Source organism: Nannospalax galili, unplaced genomic scaffold (genome assembly GCF_000622305.1).
Source record: "Nannospalax galili isolate Female #2095 unplaced genomic scaffold, S.galili_v1.0 scaffold368, whole genome shotgun sequence".
Taxonomy (NCBI): Eukaryota; Metazoa; Chordata; class Mammalia; order Rodentia; family Spalacidae; genus Nannospalax; species Nannospalax galili.
This window is the reverse complement of record NW_008359963.1, coordinates 2,503,718-2,514,621: the sequence shown is the minus strand read 5'-3', so window position 1 is coordinate 2,514,621 and position 10,904 is coordinate 2,503,718. Positions and strand designations below refer to the sequence as shown.

General features: G+C 48.7%; 2 protein-coding genes across 11 annotated transcripts in view; one reads left to right on the top strand and one right to left on the bottom strand.

Moving 5' to 3' along the window:
- Nucleotides 1-10,904, top strand: part of Disp1 (dispatched RND transporter family member 1) — a 214,822-nt gene that overhangs the window by 156,708 nt on the left and 47,210 nt on the right. For all 10 annotated transcript variants that reach the window (XM_029559001.1, XM_008823749.3, XM_029558999.1 and 7 more), the window contains one exon: nucleotides 7,564-8,085. In XM_029559001.1, coding sequence (XP_029414861.1) covers nucleotides 7,580-8,085 — 506 coding nt within the window. In that variant the 5' untranslated portion in view covers nucleotides 7,564-7,579. The remainder of the gene's footprint in view (nucleotides 1-7,563; nucleotides 8,086-10,904) is intronic.
- LOC115068568 lies at nucleotides 3,731-5,341 on the bottom strand (the record flags this gene model as incomplete). The annotated part of the gene is made up of 2 exons (XM_029559015.1): nucleotides 4,712-5,341; nucleotides 3,731-4,651 (listed from the first exon to the last, which is right to left on the bottom strand). Coding segments are annotated over exons 1-2 (1,551 nt in total), but the record flags the coding sequence as incomplete, so codon positions are not given.

Sequence of the window (10,904 nt, the reverse complement as noted above, 5' to 3'; positions counted from 1 at the left end):
GGGTAGAAGCAAGCACTAGGCGAGGTGCTGCAAGCTCGTTTAATACAGGAGGGGGCAGGCCTTATATCTCCCTTTTCTCCACCCCCAAGTCCCTTTAGTCAGCGTATTGTTTTCTGGCTGGTCTGCGCCACGCATTCTGTCAGCAGTCACTGGGCTCGCGAGCAGGGTACGGAGGCGTGGGCTCCTTTTGGTGGGCTATTTGCAGACCAAGAAGTGAAGTAAATTCTCGCTGAATCCCAGGGCCCTGGGTCTGCGTCATCTTTGGAGGCCTCCTGCTACAAGCAGCCAAATAGGGTCGTCTGAGGGTGAAGCTGTAGGTGTCCCTGCAACTACTGATGCTCTCTGAAAGACTGTTGTACTTTCCCTCAGAGGTGGGGGCTTAGGGCTGGGGTTGGGTTCTAGGGGTACTAAAACTGGGTGGGGGTCAACACCTTGGGGTTCCAGTGAGGTGGGGATTTCCTTTCTGAGGATGATAGTGAAGAATGACCCCGGGCTTGGGTTGAGAGTTATCAATCCCCAGGTTTTTCCTACCTCCTAAGCGGTTTACAGAAGCGAGAAAGAGCAGTTATTCCTAAAGAGGGGCAGGGGGTCTCAGGAGTCCAGGGCAGGGGGTAGTTTCTCTTTCCCCACATCAGTAAACACTACCTTGACAGGGTTGCAGCCTGTTTTTGTGGGACATGTTCTAACTCTCCACCCGCAATAAATGGCATCAGGGGTGTTGTTACGGACAACCTTGATAAAATCATCTTTAATGGGGGCTGTCCAGTAGATGTCCCCTGTACTCACACAGTCCCAGGATTTACAAAAATAATCACTGGCTCCCCCACATCGTTTTACCAAGTCTCTACCTCTGCTCCCAGGACAGACATAGTAATAAGCATGGCGTAGCCCCCCATGGCTCTGTCCAGGGAGTAAGCATTGGAGATCGAAGCCTAGCTCAGCAACATTCTTCTTTTAGGGCTGCACACAAGCCCCCTTGTTCCATAAGAAGGAGGTCAAGACCTCTTCTATTCTGTAAGGCGACCTCTGCTAGGGAGTTTAGGGATTGTTCTAATTTAGTTACAGACTGTTCCAGACTCCTGAGGTCTGCATCAATCGTTACCTGGAGGGCTCTGTAGTTTTGGTCCTGTAAAATTAAGGCCGAGGTGCCCACTCTGGTTACTCCAGCTATACCTAGACCAGTTGTGGACTTCCCATGTTGTTGGATCCAGCATAGAGGTCGACAGAGGGCGATGGTTGTCTGGGTCTGGGTAGGAACTTGCTAGTTGGACATGAGTGTGATGGATCCAGGTGGCAGCTCCATCTACCTTCACCGCCGTTGGGATTGTCAGGAGCACTACGTACGGACCTTTCCAGCGAGGTTCCAAGGTCTCTCGGCGGTGTCTGCGGACATAGACCCAATTGCCAGGCTGGTAGTTGTGTGGGGTAGGAGGGGGAGCAATCTCATAGATAGCTTTCAGCCGGGGCCCTACATCCCTATGCACCCGAGCCACCGCTTCTAGAGAATCAAGCAACTGTAGGTTATCAAATTCAGCAATTAGTTCAGTTCTTAGACTGGGGAGGATGGGGGGGTCTTCCAAACATGATTTCATAGGGGGTCAGTCCTAGCAGATAGGGTGAGTTCCTCACCCTATACAGGGCGAAGAGAAGGAGAGCCACCCAGTCCCCGCCAGTCTCCATTGTTAATTTGTGTCTCTTTTAGAGCCCTATTCATCCTCTCTACCTGTCCTGAGCTCTGGGGCCTGTACGCACAATGTAATTTCCATCTTGCCCCCAATATCCTAGCTAATTCCTGGGTTACCTGTGATGGAAAGGCTGGCCTGTTGTCGGAGTTCAGAAGGGCTGGGATGCCATACCCGGGTAAGATGTCCTCCAGCAGTTTCTTGGCTACCACCTGAGTCGTCTCATGCTTGGTGGGACATGTCTACCAAAACTAGTAGATATTTGTAACCATACGGGTTGAGAGTTCTCAATCCCCAGGTTTTTCCTACCTCCCAGGTGGTGTCTCGTTTTCCTGCATCAGTAAACACCACCTTAACAGGGTTGCAGCCTGTTTTAGCTAGAGCCCCTCATTCGAGCCCCTTGTTCCTTAGGATGGTTTTCAGCATTGGACAGCTTGCAACTAAGGCATGCAGGGGCGACTGCATTAACCAGTGGGCGGAGATTCAAGGCTTTTAAGTGAGCATTTCTTAAGAGTTCAGCTGTCTTCCTTGTACCCAGGTGAGTGGTTCGGTGGATGTGTGTGAGGAGGTCTTTGGCCAAGTCATTTGGCAGAATAATTCTACAGTCTCCTTTATGCCACCAAGCCTTGATCTTTTGGGTCATGGGAAGTTTGTGTATCAATTTCATATCCTCTTGGGAATAGTGAGGCTGATCAGGTAGGACAGGGGGGCCAGGATCTGGCAGTTGGATTGGCAAAATCTGGAAGGCCTCCAAAGCTACTTCTCTGGCAACCCGGTCTGCTCTCTGATTTCCCTGAGCTATAGGCGTGTTAACTTTCTGGTTCCTGGGGCAGTGGATAATAGCCAACTTCTTAGGCAGCCATAGAGCCACCACCAAGTCAAGAATTTCTTGTTTATTTTTAATAGCTTTTCCCTCCGCTGTGAGCAGTTCCCCTTTCCTGGTAGATGGCTCCATGCACATGTGCCGTAGCAAAGGCATATCAGCTGTCTGTGTACACATTCAATCGTCTGTTCTTTCCAAGCCTAAGGGCCTCAGTCAGAGCTATCAGTTTGTCCCTCTGAGCCAAGGTTCCTGCAGGCAAAGCCGCTGCCCAAACAGTCTCAGTCTCAGTTACCACTGCCGCCCCTGCATACCTCTGCCCATCCTTCATGAACCAAGTAGCTTCTGCATTGGAGAGTGGCTGATCGGTCAGGTCGTTTCTGAGCCCATGTACCTGGCTCAGGATCCCTGCACAATCGTGCAGGGGCGTGTCCAAGTCAGGGTCAGGCAGCAGGGTGTCTGGGTTAAGGGCAGTGCTTGGGAGGAACCGAATTCTTGGAGGGTTAAGAAGTAAGCTCTGATAATGGGTTATTCAGGGGCATTGCTCAACCAGCGGTCTGGTGGCTGCTTAAGAGCTCCCTCAATAGCATGAGGAGTGGTGATGTGCAGTCCTTGCCCTAATGTCAATTTATCTGCATCCCTGACTAGAAGGGCAGTAGCAGCTATAATCTGCAGACATGGTGGTCATCCTGCGGCTACTGGATCAAGTTTCTTAGACAAGTATGCCACTGGTCTATTCCAGGGTCCTAACGTTTGAGTCAGGACTCCTTTGGCTATTCCTTTCTTTACATCTATATAGAGGTGGAAAGGCTTGGTGACATTGGGGAGCCCCAAAGCCGGGGCCATCAGGAGGGCTTGCTTAATTTCATTAAAGGCCCTTTCTCTTTCCCCCGTCCAAACGAAAGTCTCATTCTCTTTTGTAGCCTCATAGAGAGGCTTAGCCAATTCAGCAAACCCTGGGATCTAGAGGTGGCAAAACCCTGCTGATCCCCAAAACTCTCTCACTGCTCTCTAGGAGTTGGGGACTGGAATCTTCAGCACCGTTTCTTTCCTGGCATCTGTGAGCCATCTTTGTCCTTCTTTTAGAATGTACCCTACATAAATCACTTCTTGACTTAGTGGATGCCCGATAGCCTAGCCTATCTAGAGTCACCAACAAATCCTTAGTCCCTTGCTGACATAGTAGAGTGTCATCGGCAGCTATCAGGATGTCATCTACATACTGCAATAGGGTGAGTTGGGGGTGTTCCAGCCTGTACTCACCCAGATCTTCATGAAGTGCCTCATCAAAGAGAGTGGGCGAGTTCTTGAATCCCTGAGGCAGGCGAGTCCAGGTCAGTTGTCCATTGAAACTGACCTCTGGATCTTGCCATTCGAAGGCAAAGAATGGCTGACTGTCCTTGGCTAGGGGCAGGCTAAAGAAGGTGCCTTTTAAATCTAGTACAGTATACCAGCTCCTGGAGGGTGGCAAGGAGCTCAGGAGGGCATAGGGATTAGGCACTGTGGGATAGATATCCATGACCCGCTTATTTACTTCTCTCAGATCCTGTACTGGCCGGTAATTGTTTGAGTTTGGCTTCTTTACTGGGAGGAGAGGTGTATTCCATGCAGATCTGCAGGGTAATAGGATGCCCTGGTCTCTTCGCCTCCGGATGTGTGGGGTAACCCCTGATCTGGCTTCATGGGACATGGGATACTGCTTCACCTGAGCTGGAAAGGCTCCTGGTTTCAGCTCCACCCAGATGGGTGGCCGGTGGGCTGCCAGCCCCATCCCTCTGGTCTCGGCCCAGGCCAGAGGAAATTCCTGCAGCCAAACAGAAATCTCCTCCATTGGCTGGGGGTCCAGTTTTTGGTGTAGTCGATACTCGTCTTCCAGTTGCAAGGTCAGTACCTGAATGGGGTGGCCTCCTTTATCTATTAAATGAACCCCATTAGGTGAAAAATGGATGTGGGCTCCAATTTTGGTAAGCAAGTCTCTACCTAAGAGTGGGTAGGGGCAATCTGGCATGACTAGGAAGGAGTGGGACACCCGGCCCGTGCCTAAGTCCACTTTCCTTTGGGTGGTCCGTGAATATTGGTTCATGCCAGTCGCTCCCTGTGCCCAAGACCTTTTGTTTGACAATTTCCCTAGGGTCTCTGTTAACACTGAATGTTGAGCACCTCTGTCTACATGGAAGCTCACAGGTGTCCCCTCCACTCTAAGACTTACCCTGGGCTTGGGGAGGGGATCTGAACCCCCTCCTCCGTATTTGCTCCATTCCCCAAGCTCCAGGACTCGTGTTCCTTCATGGATCCGCTCCTGCCTGGCCGCTCTTTCTGGACATTCCTTCTTCCAGTGGCCCATTTTCTTACAATAGGCGCATTGGTTTTTCAACAATTTTGGTTGCCCTTCTGGGCATCTCCTACCTTGTTCAGCAGATAGGCGTTGCAACTGGCATTCTCTTTCACCTGGGGACCTGGTCGATGTGGCCAGGAGGATCTTGGCAAAGTCGTGGGTCTGCTTGGCACTGGCAGCAGCAGCAACCTGGGCATGCTTGTCCTCAGGACTCTCTCGATGATTGTAGACTTTCTCAGCCACTGCCAGAAGCTCTGGCAGGGTTTTATCTTCCAGTCTGTCCAATTTCTGCAATTTGCACCTAATATTGGGTGCAGACTGGTTCACGAATGCCAGGATCACTGCATTCTTATTCTCGGGTGCTTCCGGGTCCATTGGAGTATAGGCACGGAATGCCTCAAGGATCCTTTCTAGGAATGCGGGTGATTCTGCCCTCCCTTGCTGAACACCACTAATCTTGGCCAGATTGGCGGGACGCCTTGTGGTCGCCCGGAGACCCCCCATTAGAATCTGGTGGTAGACCCGGAGCCTCTCCTTACCTTCAGCCACATTGAAGTCCCAATTCGGCCTAACCAGGGGAAAGGCTTCATCTATCAGGGCCTGATTGGTGGTGGGATTCCCATCCAACCCAGGGACCAGCTTGCGGGCTTCAACCAGGATCCAGTCTCTTTCTTCAGTGGTGAACAGGACCTGCAAAAGCTGCTGAATATCATCCCAAGTGGGCTGGTGGGTAAACAAAACAGATTCTAGCAAATCATTTAGACCTTGGGGTAGACCTTGGGGCTTTTCAGAGAATTTAGCTGTCTGTAGCTTCCAATTGTAGAGGTTGCTAGTTGCAAATGGCCAATACTGTATCTGTTGGTCCCCTGCTTCAGTGAGCAGCCCCACAGCCCAGAGGGGAAGGAGAGTAGAGTCTGCCACCAGCCATGGCTGCCCCCTTTGGACCCTCCTCCATGTCTGGGGAGGGTGTTCTCCCACCTCCTGGGGTGGGGCTGCCTCCACCTCCCCCGGGGTGTCCTGAGGCTCTGCTTGTGGGACAGGCTGATGGGGGGGTGGCTCAAACAGAAGTTCTTCCCCTATGCTTCCTTGCAAGACAGGGTAGAGAGGGGCAGAGGGTCTGATTTCATTTCTCTGCCGCTCATCCTCACGCAGGATGAGGATGGTCGGCTTTGGGCCAGTGGGGGGAGGAGGAAGGAATGGCTTTAACCATTTTGGAAGCTCCTCCACCATAACCTGCCAAGTTATGATGTAAGGGACCTGATCAGGGTGGCCTGGACGGCCATAAATTATATCCTTTACTCTGTAGATGGTGGGCACGTCGAACGTCCCCTCTTCAGGCCAACCAGCCCCAAAGGTCGACCATTCATTCCTGCAAAACACAAAGAGCTTCCCTTTCTTTACTCCTAACCCCAGGCTATCAGCCTGGGCTTTGAACTCTGAGAAGGGATCCTGGAAAAGGCTAAGAGGAGTTATGTGGTTCTGTCCCATCTCTTCTAACACAGTAAGACTCACAAACACAACAAAAAGCACAAACACACAGAAAAACAACACAAGGTTAGTTGGCGCCTTAAACTGAAAATAGGACAATGGCCTCTCGCCTCCTGGCGGGTGCGACTCGCTCCGTCCTTCCAAATTTACCAAGGGGATCCAATCCCCAGCAGGTGGGTCCGGGACATCTCCCGAGTCCCACGGCCTGGGGCCTTACAGCATGTCCGCCTAGACCTCCAACAGGCAATCTCAAACTGGGCCCAAAAATCAGACGTGTGCAAATACAAAAGACACAAAGACAAGAGACACTCACCGATTGGATCAGGCAGACTCAGCGCTCTGGGGTCCCGTGGGGGTGGTGGTGGTGGTCTTGGGGATCCCGGACGAGCCCCCAAATGTTGTGCCCAGAGAACGGACCCCCAAGAATAACCACGGAATCCAGAGGGCATGCAAGAACAAAGAGTCTTTATTCGGGCTTAAGCTCAGGCTCTCAGACCTCACCAACGCAATGGATCTGTGCCGAGAGCCCCGATTGCAGGAGGAGGAAGCCTTTTATAGGTTTTAGACCAAGGCAGAAGGGGAATAACAGAGTTACATCTTGATTGGTCCGAGGAGCCCACGCGCTCCAACACACTTTTGAATTGATTGGTTACAAGGGATGCAGTCCTGGGGGTTTCTCATTGGTGGGTGCTACCCTCAGAGCTATGGAATGTGCTGTTATCTGTGAGGCCAGAAGTCTCTGTTCTTACCTTATAAGGCTGCTGTATGCCTGGGTTTGCTTGATCTATAGCCTCCTGGGGTGGGGGTAGTAGATGGAGATTATGACATGCCTGGACAGGTCCAGGCTTGCCTGAAACAGCTAGTCAAAATGGGGTCAGTGCAATTTGTCCTCTCAGCCTAGCAATCAAGCGGTTTACAGAAGCGAGAAAGAGCAGTTATTCCTAAAGAGGGGCAGGGGTCTCAGGAGTCCAGGGCAGGGGGCCACAGAGGAGGGTTTCACAGTGAGTGGAGAGGCGGGGTAGAAAAAGCAATCAGTGAGAACAGAGAGGGCTCTTAAGGTATTGGGTGGTGGGAGGTTGGCTGGTCCATCACAGACACTGTTTGGTTTACATGCTGCCTCATAACTCTTGTAGGAGCCCTCAATTTTAAAGAGCTAGTTTTAGATAAGTTTCTCATCTTTCTTATATATCTTTGATTGCCTGCTTATAACTGGTGACTTTATATCTTTATCTCTGTAGGCCAAGACATTGAAGCATGGCTGTGAACAAGGAGAATGATTTTGTGATTCTTAGCAATGGCAGCATTACAACCAGTGCCACCAGCCCAAGTCCCCTCACCCCGAGTGATGGTGACCTTGCAGCCCAGCAGCTCACATCCAAAGAAACACCAAAAACAAAAGTGAGTCCAAATGGATGCCTGCAACTTAATGGCACAGTTAAGTCATCCTTTCTGCCTTTAGACAACCAAAGAACACCACAGATGTTACCCCAGTGCTGCCATCCTTGTCCATACCATCACCCTTTGACCAGCCATAACAGTCACCAAGAGTGCCATGCTGAGGTTGGCCCTGCAGCACCCTCTGCTTTGGCCTCATGTTGCATGCAGCCACACTCTGAATACTCTGCATCTCTGTGTCCAAACCATTCACCTATGTATCAGACTGCGTGCTGTCTGCAGCCCTCACCATCCTTCTGCCTGCATCATCCGTGGCCTGATCATTTTCAACATCAACCTGTGCAGCAGCACCTTGCCAACATCAGGTAAGTGTTCTGCATGTTTTCTTGACCTTCTGTATTAAACTAATTCCATATCAGTATGACAGCTTCTACTTATTCCTCCAAAAGGAAAGAAACGTGTCAAGGAAGAAAACCCACGTAAATTCTTACTTTGTGGATTGTCTGAGCCTACTAAAATGTAAATAAAATATCCATGTTACGTGTGTGTGTGTGTGTGTGTGTGTGTGTGTGTATGTCCATGCATGTGATTGGGTACTTGTGTACATGTGTATGTGGAGGCCCAAGGTTGATGTTGAATGTGTTTCTTGATCACTTTCCACAGGGTCTCACTGATCTGGTTAGTCTGGCTAGCCAGCATGTTCTGTGGATCCCTATTTCCGAATCTCATGCACCTGGATTATAGGTGGGCTGCCGTACTACCTGCCGCTTACATGGGGCTGGGGATCTACATGCCAGTCCTCACACTTGTGCAGCCAGTGCTTTATGCACTGAGTCATCTCTCCAGCCCCTCCATTGACTTTTTTGGTCAGTTCAGTTCTGGGTCCCCATGTCTGTTTCTGCAAACAGGTTAGGGATCCCCAGCTGGCCCTTAAGTTGAGTAAAAAATTTTATTGTCAGCAATTTCTGTTATTGTACATAAGAGATATATTTGTGGTGAAATTGCCCAAACAGAAGTGTTTTGTTTGCATTACTGGTGATGGTCAACCTTTATGAAAAAGTTTAAACTGCTTCTTTACCTTTGTTGGGTTGTGCACACTGTTGAGATTAGCCAGTTTTAGACTTTTAGAGACAAGAGGAAAGAGATGAGAGAAAAGGGCAGAAGAGCATGGGGTGAAGGAGAGGGCCATGTCCTCTGCCGGTTCTGAGTGCGTTTCTTCTTTGGGCTTGAGAACCTCATAGTTCTGGAGTGTACAGAATTCCCAAAACCAGGCCTTAGATGATTTGGCCTGACACACTGGACTGCATGGCCAGGCTTAGACTTTCCCATTTTGAATTAAACTCTGTAACTAGTTGATTTGAAATTACATAATCATAGGTATTTTATGGTTATATATAAATTATGGTTCTATATAATTATACATGGGATTGCAGTGTGGGGTGAGCTAGCTAGTTGTACATTTAGAAATTGAACTCCATATAAAATATCTTAAAATAGTAAAACTATGGGCAAAAACACAATTCTTTCAGTATGCCAGGTTGTGCCAAGATTTTCTGAATTTTTACTTAGCATTTGTTCATGACCTAATTCAAAAGGTATGAGAGCCTTGTGTGTTCTTGAAACAGAATGGCATTAAAAATCAAACTGAGAAATGGCTCAATGGCTAAGAGCACTGACTGCTCTTGCAGGGGACCTGGGTTCAATTTTCAGCACCCACATGGCGGCTGCGAATTGTCCTTAACTCCAGTTCCAGGGGAATCTGATGCCCTCGTCTGACCTCCACAGCATTGCACTACACAGGTGTGCTCACATGCAGGCAATACACTCATAGACATATTTCAGCAGAACCCACTTTAAAATCCAGATGGAAGGAATGGAAAGATGACTCAGCAGTTAAGATCACTGCCTGCTCTTACAGAAGACCCAGGTTCAGTTCCCAGCACCCAGATGGCAGCTAAGTACCATCCATAACTCCAGTTCCAGGGGATCTGATGCCCTCTTCAGGCCTTCACAGGCATGCACGACATGGGTGCACTTACATACATACAGGCATAACACTCATACACATGAAAATAATTTAAAAAAAAAAAATATATATATATATATAAAATCAAACTGATAGGTAAGGGTCTGCGCTTACCACTGCCCATGGTTGCCACTGGGGCCTCCACAGTCCTGGTGAACTTACTTCAAATTGTGTAGGTCCACTGGATTCCTAGATTTGCCCCATGGGATTTGTCTTTCGATGTTAATGCGGCAGAATGAAGAACAGCTCACTGCCTTCCAGAACAGGGGATGCTATTTAAAGGCAGAATAAGGCCCAGTGAAGTTCCCTGAAGCAAAGGCTGTGACCAAATACAAAATACTCAGATTTTGACAGGAGAATTAAAAACATCATTATTTAATTTGAAAGAAAAAAACCTGATAAAAATGCCATGTTTGTCCATTAAGAAAAGTTGTGAAAGAAAGTAGAATATGATAAAGCAAAATTTTCATATTTATAGGGATGGAGAGTTGGCTCAACAATTAAGAGCACTGGCTGCTCTTCCAGAGGACCCAGGTTCAGTTCCTAGCACCTGCATTGTGGCTAACAACCATCTGTAACTCCAGTTCCAGGGAACTCTGATGCCCCCTTCACAGGCATTGCATGACATGGGTGCACGTACATACATGCAAAATCACTCATACACATAAAATTTCTTTTATTTATATTTAGAGGGTTTTTTTGGAGGGGGGCTCTTTTTTGAAACAGGTTCTCCCTGTAGCTTCAACTGGCCTGGAACTCACTATGTAGACCAGGCTGACCTTGAACTCACAGAGATCCACCTGCCTCTGCCTCCCAAATGCTGGGACTACAGGCATGTGCCACCATGTCTGGCTTGTATTTAGAATTTTATCTCAGGAATTTGAGCCTGTTTTGATGCATGTGAAAGTACCTACAAAGGCATGCCACATGCCCAGTTGTACATGCTACATACTTTATTGTGCTTCAAGAATGCCTGTATTTTTTGCATTTATTTATTCACCTAATCAATAATGTTTGTTGGTTACATATGTGACAAAGTATAATTCTAAACAGGCTGAATTTTGTTTTTTGCCTTCATCAAGTCTTAAACTAGTAGAAAAAGAGACCAAAGAGACAGTAAGTCAATAAGCTACACTACTGTGATAAATACTGCCTCTT